General features: G+C 43.0%; 1 protein-coding gene across 5 annotated transcripts in view; it reads right to left on the bottom strand.

Moving 5' to 3' along the window:
• Positions 1-23,315, bottom strand: part of Gfrl (Glial cell line-derived neurotrophic family receptor-like) — a 203,474-nt gene that overhangs the window by 25,884 nt on the left and 154,275 nt on the right. For 2 of the 5 annotated variants that reach the window (XM_076779397.1, XM_076779398.1), the window contains exons 5-11: positions 20,152-20,279; positions 14,590-15,486; positions 13,878-14,054; positions 5,182-5,287; positions 4,968-5,120; positions 3,502-3,639; positions 2,071-2,276 (exon numbers count right to left, since the gene is read on the bottom strand). In XM_076779397.1, the coding sequence (XP_076635512.1) occupies positions 2,071-2,276; positions 3,502-3,639; positions 4,968-5,120; positions 5,182-5,287; positions 13,878-14,054; positions 14,590-15,486; positions 20,152-20,279 (1,805 nt within the window). Of the gene's footprint in view, positions 1-2,070; positions 2,277-3,501; positions 3,640-4,967; positions 5,121-5,181; positions 5,288-13,877; positions 14,055-14,589; positions 15,487-17,819; positions 19,039-20,151; positions 20,280-23,315 lie in introns of those variants that run through there. The other 3 variants (XM_076779401.1, XM_076779402.1, XM_076779403.1) reach the window with 3 other exon arrangements.

Raw genomic sequence — 23,315 nt, 5'->3', positions numbered from 1 at the left:
AGAAGAATAAAAAGGAATTAATTGCAACTCTTTATCGATATATGTCGTGTCGTTTGTTATTTCGACCGATGTAATCGCAATTCTGCACGGTTGAATCAGTTACAATCGCAAGGAAGCTCGTATCGTTCGACAAATCTCGTGGATCGACGATTTTATTCATTTTCCACTCATTATACCTTGTTTTGTTAATAATTAACCACTGATACGTTTGACAGCGAGAGAACTACGTGTTATTGCTCGCGGCCATCATTGCGTGGAAACTATGCGCAGTGGGAAGAGGCCCAGTGACACGTAATAGAGTCGATCGTAATAGATATATTTTTCACTGATATTTCACAACGTTTCTATTAGATGCTCGAAACAGGACAGAAAAAGAATAAAGAGGAATTAATTGCAACTCTTTATCGATATATTTCTCACCTATATGTCGTGTCGTTTGTTATTCCGACCGATGTAATCGGAATTCTGCACGGTTGAATCAGTCGTGATCGCAAGGAAGCTCGTATCGTTCGACAAATCTCGTGGATCGACGATTTTATTCATTTTCAACTCATTATACCTTGTTTTGTTAATAATTAACCACTGATACGTTTGACAGCGAGAGAAATACGTGTTATTGCTCGCGGCCATCATTGCGTGGAATCTATGCGCAGTGGCAAGAGGCCCAGTGACACGTAATAGAGTCGATCGTAATCGATATATTTTTCACTGATATTTCACAACGTTTCTATTAGATGCTCGAAACAGGACAGAAAAAGAATAAAAAGGAATTAATTGCAACTCTTTATCGATATATTTCTCACCTATATGTCGTGTCGTTTGTTATTCCGACCGATGTAATCGCAATTCTGCACGGTTGAATCGGTCACAATCGCAAGGAAGCTCGAATCGTTCGACAAATCTCGTGGATCGACGATTTTATTCATTTTCCACTCATTATACCTTGTTTTGTTAATAATTAACTACTGACACGTTTGACAGCGAGAGAACTACGTGTTATTGCTCGCGGCCATCATTGCGTGGAATCTATGCGCAGTGGCAAGAGGCCCAGTGACACGTAGTAGAGTAGATCATAATCGATATATTTTTCACTGATATTTCACAACGTTTCTATTAGATGCTCGAAACAGGACAGAAAAAGAATGAAAAGGAATTTATTGCAACTCTTTATCGATATATGTCGTGTCGTTTGTTATTTCGACCGATGTAATCGCAATTCTGCACGGTTGAATTAGTCGCGATCGCAAGGAAGCTCGTATCGTTCGACAAATCTCGTGGATCGACGATTTTATTCATTTTCCACTCATTATACCTTGTTTTGTTAATAATTAACCACTGATACGTTTGACAGCGAGAGAAATACGTGTTATTGCTCGCGGCCATCATTGCGTGGAAACTATGCGCAGAAACGTGCAATGGCATCGATCGTGTATCGATATATTTCCGACAGATATTTGACAACGTTTCTCGAAACAGGCGAAAAAGAGAAGGAATTAATTACGTCGAATAACCAAGAAACAGCAGGCTTTTCCAGGATCTATGATTAAAAACGACACACGAGATCCGCTCGACCGCGTGTATCCGTATTTGCGAGGGAAATTCACCGTGTCCGGGGCCTCCGGTGCAATCACAGGCGCGCGACCGCGATTTATCTCGAAATTTTTCACGATCAAAAACCGACTACGTTCGAATGCATCTCATCCATTTCGTTCCCCCGGTGATATTTTTTTTCTCCCCCCCCTTCCGTCGTTCCGTAAATATGGAATCGGGCCATTGTTGCGCCGGGTATTCCCGTTTATCGCTACGTTTAACTTTTCACCGTCGAGTTGCGTCGCTTTTAATTATTCATATTATCCTATACCGCGGAGTCGTTTCGACAACGAACTGCCGTCGATTTTATTAACGTGTATAAATTCATAAATACGATCAAACGATTTCCTTTCGGGACGTTTGAAACATTGTGTCTTAATATTTATGCGACAGGTAGCTACGCGCAGAATTTAATGCGAGGGAATAACGTTTTCGATAATACTAAAGCTAACGAACGATGGAGAATGGCTGTTCGCTTACCTACGCAAGGATTCACCCAAAGAAGCCTCTGCCAGCCAAGGCAATCGTAGAGCTGCGTGAGTTCGGTGCCTTTGCAGGCGCAGTTCGATCGCAGCTCGGTGCCAAGGATACCCAGCATCGCTTTCCTGCACTCTGTTGTGGGCCCAGCGCACTTCTTCGTCACGCTGTCCACGGCACAGCTTTGCTCGTAGTATTCCAACTTCATTCTGCACAGCACACGCGACACCAATCACGAGATATCGCTACACGCGGTCGAAACGATCGTCAACAACTTCCCGAGCGAACTGCGTCGAAGGACGGACCCGATAACACTACCTAACCTCTCATCCCCTCTCCGCCAACGCGTCCAAGGTTTTCACGAACACTTTCACGTTTACGATCTCGCGAAAGGACAAACAACAACATGCTTCGATCACGCAACAAACTGTATTACTTTCTCAATAAATACTATGAATCCGACGACTGTTTTAACCCTTCATTTCACTGAATTTATTCACGACTCGTCCACCGCGTGGCCGACGCGCGAGATTTGAATTTCAATACAGACTGACTCGACAAAATAAATAAAATTTGGCTGGTAAGGGATACGTAATATACATTTAAAACATATTAGTCAAATCGTGGACTCGTTCGAGCGTGTAATTCAACGCGAAACGTGGCGTTTATTTTTGAAATAATCAAGTGTTTCATAAGGCGGGAAAACTGGATCAAGCAGCTCCTCGTTGCCTCGCGATTTAACTTTCAAATCGAGAGGGGGGCTAGAGGGAAAGAGTTTGATTAATTTTTGCGATCTTAATACGCGATCGATTAATCTCCTAGGTCGTTCGCGTTCCCCCCTACGTTCAAGTTAATCCAGAAATAAATTTGCTTTGAAAATAATCGTCGGGGAGAGACAGGATTAATCGACCATCGTATGCACGCGTCGATTTATCATTTAAATCACTGTCTCGATAGCGTTGAATACGCGAAGCCAATCTTTTTAAAAGGACCCTTTTAGACGCGTAGTTCTTTTTAATCGTCGTTTTGTCAGTTTCTCTGTGGACGTATCGTTCCGTGTCTTCGGTCAAAACGCCAGACGACGGGTCTAACCTGTCGTGAATTGCATCCCCTGCGGAATACCGTCGCGAAAAACAGTATTCATAACGAGAGGCGAAGGAAAATAAACTGTCTACATTAAAACAGTATCGCTGCAGCGGTCCCGTTCAACGCGGAGCGTATGTTTCAGCAGAAAACGCGACTTGTCGGGGAGAGCACCGAAAAAGGGTGAACGAGTCTCCAACACGGAAGTTTGAATCTAACACATCTAGAAGCTATTCAGAGGGAGCGCGGAGCCGAGTCTGCTTACGATTTTACACGCACGAGCTACTTTTTTTAGCGAGCAAAAAATACGAAATTAAACGAATATTATGGAATATTTCGAGTCTCAAGTACCTGCAACCCCTGTTTTCTTTGCAGGCCTCTGCCAAACTGTGACACGTCGGCGTCTCGTTGCCAACGATTCTCTGCGCGCATGCAGGGTGCATTTTCTCTTGCGCCACTATGCACTCGTCCTTCTTGCCATCCGTCTTTCTGCAAGATTTAGCGTAATAAGAACATTCATTTTGCAAGAGAATAAATATTTAGTTCCAAATTGTATCTACTTGTTTTAATTTTCTTTCTATACGAGAATAAACATTTATCTCTACACTGTATTTGTATGTTTTGGTTTCTACCTTTAATTAAAACATTTGCACGTTCATTGTTCTTGTAAGAAAATAAACATTTAACTCCAAACTGTATGTATCTTAGTTTTAATTAAATTTGAGGAGCTTGAGAACCTGGGTGTCTTAAAAATTCGGAATAAAAAAAAAGCAACTAGCCTACCAGGTAGAAAACGTTAAACTGAACAAGTATCATATAAGAGAAAATAAGCGTTAACGTGCTCGTTTTCGAGTTATTAACGAAGAACTGGCGCGAACGATCGCTCCGGCGGCAAAAATCGTCGCAGGGCAAAATTTCGACAGGCTATTCTGTGGGACAAAATCAGGGGAACACGACACCATGGTTAAAAGTATAGGTTAACGTGCTCGTTCTCGAGTTATCGACGAAAAAATTTCTAGCTTTAATTAAAGTTGAGGCCCAGAAAACTGGGCCTCTTAAAAACTTGAAAATTCATTTTATAAGAGGGTAAAGATTTATTTCCAAATTGTATCCATCTTTTTTAATTTCTGGCTTCAATTAAATTTGAGAACTGGGCCTTGTAAAAATTTAAATCAGGAAGTTTGTAGTAGATTGAAAGCGTGGAAACGGATGGGACGCACAGGTAACCCGTTTCCAGTGGATTAATTGCGAAGGTGGGAAGGTTAATGGCGGAATTTGTCGGTTTGGATAAAGGACTCGATTCGTAGCTCGACGTTTCGTGAGAAAAGAGAAGACGCAGCGATTTACTGCGCGAGGGAGCACCCCAAAGTCAACTTCCATCTGCTTGCTCCGGGGTTGTAAGGAGGTTTAAGGGAGGAATTCCCCAGTCTGGCGAGGCGGGTATTGCTCAACGAGCATTAAACGAGCCTGCTGCGTATTTTATTCGACCACCAACCTCTCTTCCTCCCCTCAGAGCACCCCAACGACCCCCTCGACGTAATCTTTTCCCAGCATTAACGAACACAAAGGTGGACATCGATACAAAAGGACCAACTTAAAACGAGAGAAAAAATGGGGAAGTTTCGAGCATTGTTTCGCGAAAGCCACTTAAAAGTTAAAGGATCAGGGATGCAAAACTTAAGACACTTCTCCGGGAGAAGGTCCTTTGTGTCTTTCTACGTTTGACCCCGCGAGTTTGCACAGAATTACGCGGCACAAAGGACGATTTTAAGGTCTCGTGGGATCAGGCGGTAACATTCTTTTAATTCTGTACCCACCTGCAGAGACAGAACGCTATCTCCACAGAGTGTTTGTGGTTCGCGGACTTGTAGAAGCTCTGCAACGCCTCCATGCACTCGTTTCTGGCGCAATTCGAGGAATCGCAGTGGTTCAGGACGGGCTCCAGCAGGACCTTGCACTCTGGATCGTTTCTGAAACCAGTGAACACACTCTAGAGGATCTATTGCTATTTGATTAAAGATCTTTCCTTACTTGCAAGCAGTGTAGGCGTGGTGGCAGGTGCTGGAGAGCACGATCTTCACTGGCTGTTGCAGTTTGTCCAGGTCCGAGGCTGCTGAGGGCAACACCACCGACGTTTCTACGCAGAAATCGAATTTTATATAATAAAACATGTCCTCTGTGTTTTGCAAAACAATGAATATTCGTTGCAAGGAGTCACAGTCACGCTTCGCGGTCGTTTGCACAGCGAACGAATGATTTATCATCCGATGACCGACTTGGCTCGACCCGGGGTAAAAGAACGACCTTTGCCGGGGCGGATCTTGAATATTTATCGGCCGATATTTATCCCCCCGCCCCCTCTGGCCACTTAAAAACAATCGTCGGGAATAATTGTTTATTTATGCAAATCGCCGGGGCTCCGGTTTCGCGGGAATTTAGTAGTCGAAGGAATAAAATCGCCGGAACGAGGGAAACTACGAAACCGGAAATTCTACGACCACGTATCGACGACAGGTTATTTCTATCGACGATGTTTTCGAGCCACCAGTGTCTGAAATAACCTAAACCATAGAAAGAGTAATTAAATTGACTGGCTAACTTGATCGAGGGGTAAAATAGCTTAAAGTTATGTACGGATTCTAAAAAAAAGCAAATGTTCATTCGAAAGTTTCAGTTTCGAGGGGGGAAATAAAACCGCGTATTTACATAAGCAAACTTTACTTTTAAGCGACAACTTTAAATAAACTTTCGCATTAGGGGTGCCCAGGAATAAATTTATAAGGTTGATGCAAGAATTATGCGAGCACAATGAACTGGGAAACGAGAAACTTTACCCGAATGCTTACCTGTTCTTAATTCAATTTGGAGAAATATTTATATCTAAATCACCTTTACTGTATTTCTAAATTTTTTATCAGTTTAATATCGACTTAAAATGTATTATTTCGATAATAATAATCGAACGGAAGTTGGAAGTTATTTATTAACGACCTTAATACAGGGTGAGATTCTAGAGGCCAAAATAGGGCAAAAATCAAGAATAGCAATTTGTTGATGAAGGCTTCGTTAGAAAGTTATTAACGTTTAAAGTTCCATCCTTGCTGAATTTTTTTCTCGAAACTGAGTAAGATTTCGGGGATATGTCTATTCACCGAAAATGATTGAAATTAACCCCCTTAGCTAACAATAATTTTTTTAGAATGATTTGAAAAATTTTTTTTTCACTGAAAAATTTCACCATCTTCTTGAATTTTTTTCTCGAAACTGAGTAGGATTTCGGGGGTATGTCTATTCACCGAAAATGATTGAAATTAACCCCCTTAGCTAACAATAATTTTTTTAGAATGATTTGAAAAATTTTTTTTTCACTGAAAAATTTCACCACCTTCTTGAATTTTTTTCTCGAAACTGAGTAGGATTTCGGGGATATGTCTATTCACCGAAAATGATTGAAATTAACCCCCTTAGCTAACAATAATTTTTTTAGAATGATTTGAAAAATTTTTTTTTCACTGAAAAATTTCACCACCTTCTTGAATTTTTTTCTCGAAACTGAGTAGGATTTCGGGGGTATGTCTATTCACCAAAAATGACTATAATTAACCCCAGTAACCAAAAATAATTTTTTTAAAACAATTTGAAATTTTTTTTTTTGTCGAAAAATTTAAGCACCTACCCCCTGTCGATTTTTCTTAAAAATTCGTTTTTCATTTTTAATAATTTTGTTTGACGCCCTACAGAAAAATTGTCTAATACTTTTTTGTAGGTACACAGGAGCTTCACTTCAGAAAAAAGTTTCATTGAAATATATTCACTATTGCAGGAGTTATGGTCGTTTAAAGTTTGGACCATTTTTATGGGGGTTTTTTTCACTTTACGGGGTCAAGGAACAACTTTTTGAATATTTTTAGAATTTCTACATATACTCCATCAAAATACGCGTAGTTTGCTTTTTTAAACATTAAAATCGTCCAATCCGTTCAGAAGTTATGACGTTTTAAAGATTCACATGACATTTCAGGGGAATGAATCAACGGTATGGTCAGACATTGTATTTTCAGTAAAGAATTTTTTTCTCGAAAAGGGGTAAGAATTCAGGGATATGTCTATTGACCAAAAATGATTGCAATCTATCCCTGCAAGCAAAAATAATTTTTCCAGAACGATTGGAAATTTTTTAATTTAACTGTTAATAACTTTTTAACGAAGTCTCAGTCAAGAAATTGATATTCTTGATTTTCGTCTTATTTTGGCCTCTAAAATCTCCCGTTAAATTTTTCCCCAGTGGTGGCCGAACACCCTGTATACGCTGATGGCGTTGTAATTACCTGATAAACTAATCTACAGAAAATAACAGGAAGTGTCCCGGGTTTCTCAGAGTTTAATGCCTTGTAAAACATCGCGACACGTAACAGGGCGATTAATTAGTCCCCACGGAGAGCTGCAAATCTAAGTTTATTCTAATATCGTGAAAAAACTGCAAGGAGTTATGGTTGTGATGTATTGCCCACCAGAGAAACGCCCACTTTTTTTTCAAAGAGACACAAGCGTACGTAACAAGTTGAATGGAAAAAGGGGAGAACACAATTACACAATGATTACGATTTAATTTACTTTTTGGATACTCTTTAGAGCAGTTTCTGAAAGAAGGATTTTGCAACGAACAAACATGTTGGTAATTTCGCTAACGAGCAAGTTAAACAGTGGAGATTCCTAATGAGACCCTCGAGGAACCGAACAGAGGACGTAGTAAAATAACAGCGTTTGAATTTTACTATTGAAACTGAAACTGGAACGAGGGGGCGCAACCCCGCGAAACGGAAACGCCGGTTAATTTATCCAGAAGTAGCGATCGAACTTTCGACTAATTTTTAACGCAACTGTTTTTAATGCTAATTGGTCCGTGGCTGGAGAATATCTAATTTATTTACGCCCTTGTACTCCCGTGATAACAAGACTTCTCCCCCCAGAGAGGAAAATAAAATTATTTTATTAAAAATATAACGAGATTTCAAGTTTTTTAAATTGTAGAATTTGAAGAAAGGGCAATGAATGGTTTCTTGGTTTATATTGAGATTTGAGGCACATGTATTCGTGAGGAGACTTAAATTAAAATTATTTTGTTTAAAATATGGAATTTAAAGTTTTTTTAAATTGTAGGATTTGAAGAAAGGGAAATGAATGGTTTCTTGGTTTATATTGAGATTTGGGGCACATGTATTCGTGAGGAGACTAAAATTAAAATTATTTTGTTTAAAATGTAGGATTTAAAGTTTTCTTAAATTGTAGGATTTAAAAAAGGGGAAAAGAATCGAAGGTTTCTTGGTTTAAATTGAGATTTGGGGCAGATGTATTGAGAGGAGCTTAAAAATAAAATTATTTTGTTTAAAATATGGGACTTCAATTTTTTTTAAATTGTAGGATTTAAAAGAAGGGAAAGGAATCGAAGAATTATATTAAGATTAGGTTTATATTAAGATTCGGGTCAGATGTAACGAGAGGAGACTGAAAATTCAATCGATACCTGAACGTCAAATATCAAATAAAAAATACGATACTCGAGGAGTCGAATTAATTCTTTTAGTGGGCACAAAGAGAAGTTTCCTGACGTTTATATATCGACGTTTCGATTTCTCCTCGACAATAAGCATTCGTGGTCCATTATTCGACTGTAAAGAAACCCTTATTCGAGCGGAAGGGGTTGAAAGGGGAGCACAGATCCTTCATGGACGAATTTTTAAGATCCTTAAGTGGGTAGAATTATAATTGACCCTCCAAATCGAAAGTAATTCTTCCAGAACGATTTGAAAGTTTTCAATTCTCTCGAAAAATTTCACACCTTTTCGAATTTTTTTCTTGGAACTGAGTAGGATTTCGAGGATATGTCTATTCACCGAAAATGATTGAAATTAACCCCCTTAGCTAACAATAATTTTTTTAGAATAATTTGTAAAATTTTTTTTTCACTGAAAAATTTCACCACCTTCTTGAATTTTTTTTTCGGAAATGAGTAGGATTTCGGGGGTATACCTATTCACCGAAAATGATTCTAATTAACCCCCTGAGCTAAAAATAATTTTTTAAAAACGATGGGAAATTTTTATTTTTCGCCAAAAAATTTAGACACCTACGCCCTTGTTGATTTTTCTTAAAAATTCGTTTTTCATTTTTAGTAATTTTGTTTGTCGCCCTACAGAAAAGTTGTCTAATACTTTTTTATAGGTACTCATGAGCTCTACTTCAGAAAAAAGTTTCATTGAAATATATCCGCTATTGTAGGAGTTATGGTCGTTTGAAGTTTGGACCATTTTTATGGGGGTTTTTTTCACTTTACGGGGTTAAGGAACAACTTTTTGAATATTTTTAGAATTTCTACATATACTCCATCAAAATACGCGTAGTTTGCTTTTTTAAACATTAAAATCGTCCAATCCGTTCAGAAGTTATGACGTTTTAAAGATTCACATGACATTTCAGGGGAATGAATCAACGATATGGTCAGACATTGTATTTTCAGTAAAGAATTTTTTTCTCCGAAGTGAGTAGAAATTCGAGGGTATGTGTAATGACCAAAAATGATTGCAATCTATCCCTGCAACCAAAAATAATTTTTTGAGAACGATTTGAAATTTTCGAATTTAATTGTTAATAACTTTATAACGAAGCCTCCATCAACAAATTGGTATTCTTGATTTTCCTCTCATTTCGGCCTCTGGAACCCCCCCATTAAAAAGGAAGCTTAAAAAAATATACCAAAGAGTGAATAGAAAACGAGTTTTACAAGTGGAGGGTCCACTTAATCACTTTTTCTCGATCGATGGACTCTCTAATTTTGCTGGAAGGGAAAAACTGCTGGAAACAGACCGGGGGAGGGGGGTGCAAGCTGCTCAGGATGATTAGCCATAAGTCAGCCGTCGCGAGGAACATGCCTTCGACGCACTTTATTAAGACAAACGAGCGTCCTCCCTTCGACCGCCTTGATTACCGTTCTCGAAACCTTCGTTACCCCGAGGGTGCTTTGTCTTTGACCTTGGACCTCCCTTAACTAGCCCCACTTAAACCGTGAAATATTTCGTTCGTCAATTTTAATTAAAATCACCGCTAACGTCTCCCCAAACACTAGAATTTGATAAATTTCACAAAAACAGTACAACATTTCACAAAAGTAAAATTTCTATTGCACATAACCTAAAATTTGTTTCCGTACAACCTTGCTAAAATTCACGAATTCTATCCAAATTTATTTCACCATAAATATCATCGTTTAAAAAATTTTTTCAAGCTAAAGAAATAAAAATTTGAGGATCGACAAGTGGAGGATATAAAACAGCGTTTCTAATATCGAAGAAAAGAGCAATTTCTCGGAGAAGGGGGATCGTAATTTTCCCTTAATTAATTTCGAGGCGTTTTGTACCCCCCCTATCACCGTTTTCCAATTAAAATTGCTGTTACCATTCCTGGGTAAGAACTCCCCTCAAAACTCGTAGACAAGTTTGTCGTGGGAGGACGACTTCGCGTAGGAATATCAATCGTAGGAGTTTGAGGGTACGGGCTGGGCGTGGGCGGGATAACTTGACTCGATCGCAGACAGATTCCTCGAGAAACACGGCCAATTCGAACTGGCGGTAATTGGAACCGGTGTCCGTCTGGCTTCTCGAGATCGATGCCGTGTGCCCCCCCTCCTATCAGGATATATCTGGCCACTGGCAGCCTCCCCCGAACCTTTCCGGTGACGCAGGTGCACGGACGTAGAAATTCGACGGAGCTCGTTAGCCACGCGAACGGGGAGAATCGCTTCCCATCGAGCCGGAAAAACGACCGAAGAGTCTCGATTCGATCGCCAAAATATTTCCTTCCCGGGGGACTTTGCGATTTAAACAATTTCACAGCCCCCCCCGTTCCCTAGAAAGAACCGGGAGACAATTTGTAATCGTATATCCCGCGGTGTAAGGGATATTCTCCGTGTTGGATGACCAATTACCGAGCCGCTGATAGACGGAGAAAATGGCGAGGAAAAGCCTCGACTTTCCTCCCCCCCTCAAGGTAAGTTCAGCGATCGCGTTTCGAAGGTAATTGGATAATTAAAAAATCAGGGACGTAGAAAAAATAATTATTTGACCGGTCTACGATCGCGTGCAACAGACGAAACAATTGCTACGACTGTGAATTGTTTCCTTCGAGTTTAATTGCGGGGGTGAATTATTCTTCCGCGGTGGCGTGAGGGGCCGAACTTATGCACGGACACGTTCCAGCTTTCGTTGCATCTTTCTACGGAAACTTCGTGCCTACGATAGGTCACGGTTGCCTGATGAACTTCCTGGCTGGGGAACAGATCCTTTAGTAATCCTCGAAGAGTAAAAAATGTCCCATCGACATAGGTTGTATGAGAATATTTGGTAAAGCTAGCTTCTCCATAGCGTATGATTGTAATTAACGTATTCATTGGACGGGGGATGAAATTCCCTTTAAAATGAGCGTTCGAACGAGTCGATAGCGTTATTGGTTCCGGAGATACGACGATTTTTGTCTGGGGTCAACGGTTTGTTTACGTTTCGTTGTTTACGTCACGCGGTCATCGACCTCGCGCGCGAGAGAGACAGTTCGATTAAAAAAAACACAATTCTCTTTACACGACGATATTTCGAAAACGGGAAGTCGGATCGACAAAAACCAAAAACCATTTTTAAAGAGGAAGCTTCGCCGCTGCTGACGGTGGTTCGATAATGCATGAGAAGTGAGTAGCCTTCGAGTTGCACGAGCGTAAAGTTTATGCACTTTTAACGCGCGTTTCGAGACGGTCGTAAGATGCTTCCGGAGACGTTGACCGGAAGGCTGGCCGCGCATGCGCGTCGGCGGATGGCGTTTCCGCGGGAAAACAAAAAATGTAGGGCAGTCGACGGATTTTACTTTATATATGTATATCCGAAATCGATAGGGGCGCACTTTTGACGAGCACGCTCGAACGTACTCGCAGGTGCATCGGAGGTGGGCGCATGCCCGGACCTAGATGCGCGTACCGGAGTTATAATTACGGTGACCCGTTTGTTTAACTTGGCCGATAACGAGCAACGATTTTGCGCCTACATCGTCCTGTCTCTCTCCCTCTCGCGCTTCGTCGCGTCAGAGACCCGGAAAAAAATATCCGAATCGACCAATTCTCCACTCCGTGCATTCATCGAGTAAACAACTACCAAATTTTACGAATCATTATTTACCAGAAGAAACGAACGGTGACTTTTCTATCGGTTCCAATTTTCTCGAATCGAGTCCACGCGTCCAAGATCCTTCTTGGTCGACGGAACGAGGTCCCCGCAGACCGCTCCATCGAAATTGAATATATGAATGCGAAATTCCAGCGCGACGGGGACCCGTCGGGAGTTCGACTTTCGAACCCCGGAGAAAATAGCGACTCGTTAGGTTACCGTCCACGGAGAAACGGGTAAATAAGCGGTCGAACGAATTTTAATTAGGACGCGACGAGTGGCGGGAAATGCTCGCTTGTTCCACGCGGCTGTGAAAGGCGGGACTGATTACATCCCCGTCGGGATCGACGGGCGCACGAAGACGCGGCGCCATTTTTAATTCGTTTATCCGTCGAGGGTAAATACGAGAAATAATCGCGAGCAAATAAATAAATTTTCGATTTCTCCGTGGCGTTCCCGATCGGTAAAAATCAGTCATCCCTGCCTTTCTTTCGGACGGTCCGGATTACGGGACACGATAGCTTCGCGCTGCCCGTCGAACCGTAGGAATCGGTTTCGCTCGAATCAATCACCGGACGGAACATCGATACGCGGGTAATCGCTGGATTAAAGGATAACCAAGGATAATTACTCGCCGCCCGATCGGGATGCAATCAATTCTCGATGCGTTATAGTTCGTATTGGCCCACGCGTTTCATCGATTCCCGCTATTCGTCTTACTCTAACCCCATCATTTTTTCGTCCCCTATCCATCGTTCTAATAGAAATCGTCTAAATAAAATTCCGTGGCCAGTATTTCTCGTCGTGGTAGGATTTACTGCGCGTAGAATTACGCTGACCGCCACCACGGTTTCGTTCTTGTTTAACGCTGCAGAACTCGTTCATCCATCAACCCTGCCGTGAGTTACGGGGACGAGGAAAATATGTATTTCCCTCGTCTTCCCCTCCAAAATTATCCCGCGAATTCGCCCCGGGGGCCGTGGGCGGGCGCGTCGTAAATTTTTCGCGAAAAGTTTCGCCGGCGAAATCGATCGTACGCGTAACATCGCGTAACGTCGTACGGAGCCAAGTCTCAAAACTTTATCGCGGCGAAAGTTTAATTTAATTTCACCTCCCGGGGTCCTCTCATTTCCTGTCCCGACTCCGTATCTGCCAGTATTATTTCTCGAGCCCGCCGGATTTCGAACTTTAATCCGACGGCAAGAACCTGCGAACTTCGCGCCCGTGCCTCGATATACACGTTACCCGATTGGCCACGAACTACGTATAAACCGCAACCGTTCTTCTCTAAGAATCTCTAAGAATCACGTTCAACGCGTTCACTGCCTGTGATTCGTATATGAGTCACAGATATGCAATTGCCCTCTTCTTGTACCACAATGGAATATAGGATCGGAGATTAATACTTTACCGACAGTCGATCGACTGTTTTACCGTCTATTAATCGGTAACACTTACCGACTGTTCTTTTGTCGATAAAAGGGAGTATAGACAAGATTATTCGAGGATCGAACAATTACTCACGATCGTGATCGTCCGTTTGGTTCTTCTTGCGATGCTGTTTGTGATGATGGCCTCCTGGGACGGAGAGCTGCTGCATGGCTAGCAGGTCCTGGTGTTCGGCGTCTATCAGCGGGTTCTCGAGCTGCGACTCGATCACCTCGAAGCTGGTCGAGTTGTCCGGGTGCGCGATGACCTTCACTGTAAACGAGCAAGCGTAACGGAGCATGGAGGAAATACGAGGAGAAACGGAGTACGCGGATCTTCGAGCGATCTTCTGTGACAGGCAAAGTCGCTCGAGGATGTCGTGTAACGGAAGATCGCCTGTTTCTATGTCGCCATAGCGTTCCTTGGTTCTTTATCGAGGCTCGAATCGACAGCTATTCGCGGTTCGCGACTTTGAAAAACAGCAACAAGTATCGTCAAACCGAGAGCGGAGGATTTGTGGAATCTAGGATCGACGATTAACGCTTTACCGACACTCAATCGACTGTTTTACCGATCCGTTGGTCTGTTCTTTGTCGGTAACGCTTACCGACAATGCTTTTACCGATTGTTTTTTGTCGGTAACGTAGATTACCGGTCGGTAAAGTGTTAACGAGCAATAAATTCGGGAAGAACCGGGCCACTTGGTATTTCCGTCATCCTTTGGCGGTAGAGGCGGCGCTCGACGATCGACGATCGACTCGGAGGGTGGTGTCCGGGGGGCACGGCACCCTGACACCGGTGTACGAACCTTGGTCGACGAACCCTTCGAAGGCCTCGCGGAGATCGAAGAGCCGGTCGACTGGCAGCGCGCCGATCCTGAATTCGTGGTCATCGAGGTCGTCGTCGGCGCGATCGAAGATCGCCCGGTGCTCGTAGGTGGGCCTGGGCGCGAATTTCTTCGGCTGCACCAGGTCGGGCCTCTCGACTCGTTTCGTCTCGCCCACGGTAGGCGTTGGACGAGGCGGCGGATAACTCGGCGACGACGACGACGACGACGACGATGACGACGACGACGACGACGACGTCGCGGCGAACGGTGGTGCGGGTGGTGCAGGGTTGTGCTGGTGGTGCTGGTGATGGTGATGATGGTGCAGGTGTGCGTCATGCTCGCTTTGGGAGTGCCTTGGCTGCAGGTGCACTGTGCTGGAGGCACGATCATGCTTGGACAACGTGGAAGAAGAAGAAGAAGATGAAGAAGGGGAAGAAGACGAAGAGTAAGAGGAGGAAGATGAAGAAGAAGAGCCGCGATCATAGAAGCTCCCAGGTCCCTCCATCGAGCGATCTTTCTCCCTGTGATGCTCTTTGTCGGCGCCAGCACGAGCCCCCTGCCGGTTCTCGTGATCGGCACGCGGATCGTACGCCTCGACCACGAGGACACCGGGCCTCCCGGGTAACTCCGGCGCTTCCTGATGACGGCCGTGCTGGTGACGGTGGCCGTGCTGACGCCTCTGTCCGGGCTCCTGGACGTCGTACGTGCTCTCGTGGTCGTAGTACGAGGTGCGCGCGGCCCCGGGGAACAGAAAATAGGGGTACATACTGGTCGGTGGTAACCAGATCTCCTGGTAGCTCTCCTGCTGCGGGTCGAACGGATACAGGGCCGAGTCCGTGCCCGACAGGTCTACGGAGGTGGAGGAGGGCAGGAACTCTGTAACACAGAAGCAGAGACGCGGACGAAAACGGGGTGAGTGGGGTGCGTGATCGCATCGGTACACGTGCACGGGTTCGCGTGGTACGTGCTACGCTTTTGTGGTGTCATAGTGGTGAGATTTTGGTGGTATCATAGTTGCTGGTTGCCACGGTACTGGGTTAAACACTTTTCGGACATGTCCCGATGTTTTTTCCTAGATTAACACCTTTTTTTGTAAACTTTCCTTTAGCAACTGATGCCCTCGTTACGAAACAAGCTGCGCCGCGAATTACCCCGGCAACGAGGTCTATCGTGGCCCATTAACGTCCCCCGGAGGAGTCAATCAAACTCACGGGTCGACAAAAAGACGAGGATCTCTCTCTCTCTCTCTGGAGAGAGAGAGATCGGTTCAAAGCCAAGACTGCTCGCGAGTAAAGCGTTTGCTTAGGCGTTTGGAGTTCCCCCCGAGTTTCCAGGGAACTTGGAGTGCCAAAGGGAGTCCCGGAGCCGGCGCAACCGAGGTCGAACGTCAATTCCGATTACGACTTGGTTCGTTTAACACCTCGGCAACCCCGGCTTTCTCGCAATCTTTTCGCCAGACGAATCTTTGCCACGTTCTCCCGTTCCACCCCGAGAAAATATTGTTGTCGATGGTACTTTGTCGTGGTATCTCGAAATAAATTGTTAAAAAATTGACGGAGCATAAAGCATTGGTCCGAGATATCAGCTGATTTTTCGAATTCCAGAATAACGAAATAAGTTGTTTCTTTTTCGTGAATTCGCAGGGGATCGGTTGCTCAACGAAAGATGCGATAATTATGTCGAGTATATGAGGGAGTTTCGGAACCACGCGTCAATGTTTAACCGCTTAACAGACTCAGTGACACTGCTGACCCATGGTTCCGAAGTTATCTTGTTATCGGTGCTATTGTTTGCAAACTTCTCTCGTAACTGGACGTCTTAATTTTGCAAAACTCGATGGATTATCGATACGACATCGAAATTCTCCGGGGAGAATATGTTCTCTGGATCGAGAGAGGAGAATGGAGAGAAGAAGAGTATGTAGTGAGCGAGTAAAACAGAGTTAAGACGGTTAGACGATTTTAATCGAGTCATGCGCATTGCCAGAAAGAAATCGACGAAATACGGGGCATGCAGGCTCTGAGTACGTGCAATGGCCTACGAAAAAGAGAATCTCACGTGCAGAAGTACGGCATGCGGTGCATAATCTCCTTGCATTCTCGCCCGAAGGCTTTTCCCCGGTACTCTTATCCGCGACATCGTTCTACGTTCCCAAAGGAACGATTTTTAAGTCGCGCTCCGTTCGATCGAACCAAATTAAAATGGACGAGGACGGAAGCAAAACGATAGAAAGTATTGTTATTTAAGGAGAAGGGAAATAAATATTATACAGGGTGTTCGGCCACCCCTGGGAAAAATTTTAATGGGATTTTCTAGAGGCCAAAATAAGACGAAAATCAAGAATATCTATTTCTTGACTGAGGCTTCGTTAAAAAGCTATTAACAATTAAATTAAAAAATTTCCAATCGTTCTAAAAAAATTATTTTTAGTTGTAAGGGTTAATTACAATCAGTTTTGGTCATTAGACATACCTTCGAAATCGTAACCATTTTCGAGAAAAAAATTCCTTACCGAAAATGTAATGTCTGACCATACGTTGACATGTTTCACTGAAATTTTTCGGCAAAAAAAAAATTTCAAATCGCTCTGAAAAAATTATTTTCAGTTCCAGGGATCAATTGCAATAATTTTTGGCGAATAGACATATCCCCGAAATCTTACCCACTTTCTAGAAAAAAATTCGAGAAGGTGTGAAATTTTTCAACGGAAAAAAGAAAATTTCAAATCGTTTTGGAAAAATTATTGTCGGTTGCGGGGGTCAATTACAATCAATTTTGGTCATTACACATACCCTCAAAATCCTACGCATATTCGAGAAAAAAATTCCTTACCGAAAATCTAATTCCAGGCCAGAAATCGGTCCCCGAAATTTTATGCGAATCTTTAAGACATCATAACTCCTGAACGGATTGGACGATTTTAATGTTTAAAAAAGCAAACGACGCGTATTTTGATGGAGAATATGTAGAAATTCTAAAAATATTCAAAAAGTTGTTCCTTAACCCCGTAAAGTGAAAAAAAACCCCATAAAAATGGTCCAAACTTTAAACAACCATAACTCCTGCAATAGTGAATATATTTCAATGAAACTTTTTTCTGAAGTGAAGCTCCTGTGTACCTACAAAAAAGTATTAGACAATTTTTCTGTAGAGCGTCAAACAAAATTATTAAAAATGAAAAACGAATTTTTAAGAAAAATCGACAGGGGGTAGGTGTTTAAATTTTTCGACAAAAAAAAAAATTTCAAATTGTTTTAAAAAAATTATTTTTGGTTACTGGGGTTAATTACAGTCATTTTTGGTGAATAGACATACCCCCGAAATCCTACTCAGTTTCGAGAAAAAAATTCAAGAACGTGGTGAAATTTTTCATTGAAAAAAAAAATTTTTCAAATCATTCTAAAAAAATTATTGTTAGCTAAGGGGGTTAATTTCAATCATTTTCGGTGAATAGACATATCACCGAAATCCTACCCATTTTCTAGAAAAAAATTCGAGAAGGTGTGAAATTTTTCAACGGGAAAAAGAAAATTTCAAATCGTTTTGGAAAAATTATTGTCGGTTGCGGGGGTCAATTACAATCATTTTCGGTGAATAGACATACCCCCAAAATCTTGCGTATTTAGGAGAAAAAAATTCAGTAAGGGTGGAACTTTAAACGTTAATAACTATTTAACGAAGCCTTCACCAACAAATTGGTATTCTTGATTTTCGTCTTATAAGGGAAAATCTAAATAGAATATTATGAGAGTTAGTAAAAAAAATGAAGGATTAAAGAAAAATAATAAATAAAAAAGAAAATACTGTCTGTTGACTGTTTCAGCGTGGCTTTTGAGGAATTGTGAAATAATAAAATCGAAGGAGGGTGGAGATAAAGTAACACCGTGATGGAGATGGTGAGAAAATGGGGGATGGATCACGAAATGCAAATCCTTCGGGGAGAATGCGTACTTAGGGGGTGCTGGTGCTGTCGTGCAGACGTTCCTTGACATTCGAGGATTTCGAGGGCGGATCCGGGGGCCTCCGTGGGCTGCCATCTTCTCTGGACATCCGGTTCTTTATTTCGAGACCGCGGATATCCTCTTCGTGGTCGTCCGGGACGATCGTCTACCCATTCTCAGGCTCGTCGGGAGTCTCGAAACTCACTTTCACGCGACCAGATTTTAATTGAACATCTTCGAGAAGCAAAGACTCTCGTTTCGTTGCGTCAAATGTCTCGAAACGTCGCGTTTGAGCAAACTTGAGCCTCGAGTAACACCCTTGCCCGTTCCTCCTCGTCTCTACGCGCGAAAATCTCCGCGATCGCGACGTTCGCGATCTCTAAACCCCGGAAATCTTCTGATTCTTACGTCTACGATATTATTTTATTTTCCCGGGCACTCTGCGGACGATATCGACTTTTGCAAGCGACAGTTCGACTCCTCAGCGCTGAAACGTACAAAGTTGAGTGCACGCTGGTCACTGTTGCTCGTCTGTGGGCCAGCAATGACAATCGTTTTCGCTCGAAACAAAGGGGGACAATCGATGCGCCCCGTTGTTGGCAAATGGTACTTACGCTGTGGCGAAAAACGCCCTCAAGTGTCGTCTTCTCAGCCACGAAAACCCTGTCGATCCTGGACTAATTGACTCGATTCTATTACCTACCAAATCACTGAATTTATATTTTCTTTTACTTTAAAATGAAACAAACATTAACGTCGATCACGATCGAAGATAAAGGAGCCTAAAAATAGGGGGTGGAGAGCGTCGTTAGGGCGTAAGGGATCGAAGGTATGGAAGATGTTGCTCGAATTTCAGTGAAATTAAGGTCGAGCCTGCCACGCGATGAAATCCTTATCTACATCTCGATAACGGTAGCCTTTGGTTAATTAAGGAGAAAGGGCTACATAAAATCATCCCACGAGCCTTAAACACCGCCGTATGGACGAAAGTAATTGCCTCGTCGCGTCTTTCCAACCCCCCAAAAAAAGTAAAAGAATCCCTGATCAAATATTAATTCCATTCTAAGATAACTGAACCCCCATTCCTCTACAAAAATTTCCCCCACGATTATTTTCTAGAGACAATATCGAAGTGTGTATCGTCTTCTCCATCCAGGATCGACGAGGGCTTGAAACATCGAAAAAAAGACTAAAAAAAAAAATGGTTACTCCGTGTAAAGATACAGACAAATATACAAGGGGGAGGGGCAACTTCGACTTAAATCGACATATCTTGTCATATCCAAAAAAACAAAAAGAATACACACGTTTACTTCACAACACCAACAAGTCGTTTGTTTCACAAGGTGCGCTAGTAAATACGGTTAAATCAACAGTATACGATGTATGTACTCGTTCCATTCATGGTCGCAAAGTGTCTGGCTCCAGGGCAAGTCACAACGAAAAAATAAAAATAATATTCCAAAGCGAGAAAGTCTCGTGTGTAACGGCACTGGATGATACGGATGATGCCTGTATGTACCGCGTTGTGTATATACGTATCCATAAAGAGAAAAGTAAAACGTTTGCGATCGCAACGGGTGCCCGATTTCATACTCACCAACGCAGGGATTGTGATTCACCATCGAGAAGATCCTGTCGCAACGTTTCTTGATCTGATTGTTTGGGCAGATGCAGCCGAACATCGGCGACAGTCGCAGCTGGGTCCAGGAATCGTGGCAGGCGTTCCTGAAACACGAAACGGCCACAAATTACTTCGAATGTAACGCTTTGTCCACGTACGGTCGATAAAACAGCGAATCGATATGCCACCGGTCGGTAAGATACAGATTAATTGGCTAGCAGTCGATAAAACAGCGAAATAATTGGCTAGCGGTCGGTAAAAAAGAGATTAATAGGCTACCAGTCGGTAAAGTATCAATTAATAAGTTACCGATTGAAACCTGTGGACTCGAACCGGTTTATAAAGTGTTTCGCGAAAAGATTTGAAACCCTCGAGGGACGAGAATCCGGAATCTCATTGGGAACTAATTACTGTGAGGTTAATTGAATAATCCACTGGAAAATTATCCCTCTAGCGTTGACTATTTAACGTTGCCTCTTCGCGAATAAAGCCAACGTTAAATATGCACCGTGTAATGAGGCTCGTAATCGGCACTGAATAACCGATAGCACGAGCAATAAGACCGACAGGTTTTGCCGGAACGATGAAGCTCGTTGAATATTATAAATATGTGGTTGGAGAGACTTGTAGAATATTTTGCTTCGATGTTATCGAAGGTGGTTCACGCAAAAATTCAATTGTCTAATTAACGTCATGTTAAATCTAAATGTAAACGTTGTTTTTCTGAACGAATCGTTCTGGAACACCTTCTATTTCAAAGAGAATCGCGATCTAACTGCGCAACAAGAAAAGTGAGAAGGGTAAAAGGAAACCAAAGAAGGGTAGGAATTCGTAGAGGGTGAGATCGCGCCTTGGAATTATTTGGGTTAATGGCACATACAGTTCCGTCGTGGCTCTCAACGAATTAGAGGGTAGAAACAGTTCAAAAGGAAATACGAAACCGAAGGTGAAACGAAAACGCCACCGTCCAAGCAAGAATCGAAAAAGGGACCTAAAGAAGGTTTCACTGTTTCCACCGAGAATAATATTTATGTTCTTTTAATGGATTGCCGTTTGGGTATTTCAAAAGGCAAGAAAGACTCCCGATCGACCGATCGACCGAATTATATTAACACTTTACCGACCGGTAGCCTGTTAATCCGCCTTTTTACCGACGTTTACCGACCGGTGGCGTATTAATCAGCCTTTTTACCGACTTTTTATCCGCGTTTACCGACCGGTGGCCTATCGATCAACTTTTTTACCGACTTTTTACCCACGTGTCTGGACTGGTGGCCTATTAAAGTGTCGATAGGTTACTTTCGATAGTGATTTATGTATCAGAAACGATCTAAGACGAGCGCCGCTTTTCTAACCACGGCGCAACGAAATTATGGTTTCGTCTGGCGACAAGGAGGATTTTCGTTAGCGGCGTGCCGCTGACAGGTGGCCCGAAATGCAGTCTGTTCGAGGAACGAGCGTCGCGTCGTGCGGTCTGGCCGCACATCGGACACAGAAACGGGCGTCTCCGGGCGTCTCCCACGAGTTTCAGCAGTAAAAAGAAAATAACACGAATGGATTGCATTTCGAGCTCGAAAGAAACAGTACGTCGAAAGGGGATCTGTTTTCAAAAGCGGACGTCGACTCCGCACGCTGTAATTTATTTATGGAAATGGTCTCGCACGATGAATATTTATAGCAATTAGATGGAAAGATCCTGTAACTATGTTCGAGTAGACGTCGCGCGAAGAACGAACGTCAGTCAAATTTCTACGCTGCAATCGTTGGGAAGACCGACGTGGGTGGCAGGGAAATTACGTTGGAGTTAATTGAACGTCCCTGGGCGTATCCGCGAAAGACTCACGCAGTTTTATTCCCTGGAAAATATCGCATATCGATTATTTAACCGTTTCTTAGCCCGCCCAACGGAGTTATTAAGAATTTCAAGCGAAGTTCATTTTAGCTCCTCGTTCAAGCTTCGACAGTACTTTGGTTTCTTTTCCAAACTTGCCAATTAGTAATTAAGGGATTATAAAGTTAATTGATGCTTTATAGTGTTTTTAAATGTTTGATATTGCAAACCTTGGGTCCAGGAAGACCCAATCTCGGTGTGTGGGGGAGTTGTTTCTGATACGCAGAATTTAATCTCACTGCGAAGATATACCGACGTTGCAATTGCATTCGAAAGAGAGTTTCTCTGCGCCAAGTTTCGAAACGTGGTATCCGTTTGGCAATTTGCTAGTATAATCTTTGCAACGAGTCGCGGAGGGAGGTTTACGAATAAGTAGCTGCCTTTTTCCTCCAAGTTCGCGTTGTTAAACGTCGCAAGAAACGGCGCCGCGAATGCAGTTGCAACGCAACTAATTGACGCCGTCGTTGAAACCGGAATTAAACTCGCGAGAAGGGGAAGTAGCAGGAAAAATTGCAATTTTCAATATCACAAATTCTAAGATCCTCTCGATAATTATTTAATTACCTGGACGAGAATTAATAGCGGAGGATTTATTGGAAGATCATTTCTAATAAAACAACTGTACATTTGGGGTGGTTTTATGATACGTGTGCCACTTTCGTTTTCACTTTCGAACGTGGGCTGAAAAATTAAGCGCCGCTAATGAGAAAGAGAGGCGAGTGGCGACGCAGAATTCAGAGGCGACACAGAATAATCCGTAAATCTCATTTTTATCGCGCGTACGAGGCGAGAGGGGGGTGGCTGGGAGTAGCGTGGCTGGCAAAACGCGAAAGAACAAAGAGAAAAGCAAGTGGGGGTTGGCACGTTGGGTTGGACGAACGACGAAGAGGGTTGCGGCGAAGAGAAACGAACGAACCCAGTTTGGAAAGACAGAGAGGGGGTGTAAAACAACGAGAGCTGCACTTCCCCCTGTACGTACGGTCGGGGGCGATAATTTACTAGCGTGTAGGTACGTCTGAAGGATCCGGTACGTGCTGGTCGAGTGGTCTTGCACAGTCGGGGGTGCTAAGTACGCGTCTACGGCACCCCCGCGCAACCTTTGACCCCTGCACGAGCCACCCCCAACCTAAGACGCCCTGCATCGAGCATCTTTCGACTCCTAGAACTATTCTAAACTCTTTCTTTCATCGCACCACGTCACAACACTGACCTACAATTTTTTAAAAATTCTACCCCTTTTCTATATTAC

The sequence above is a fragment of the Colletes latitarsis genome, chromosome 12, assembly GCF_051014445.1.
Source record: "Colletes latitarsis isolate SP2378_abdomen chromosome 12, iyColLati1, whole genome shotgun sequence".
Taxonomy (NCBI): Eukaryota; Metazoa; Arthropoda; class Insecta; order Hymenoptera; family Colletidae; genus Colletes; species Colletes latitarsis.
The sequence above is the reverse complement of the archived record's forward strand: the minus strand, read 5'-3'. Positions and strand labels throughout refer to the sequence as shown.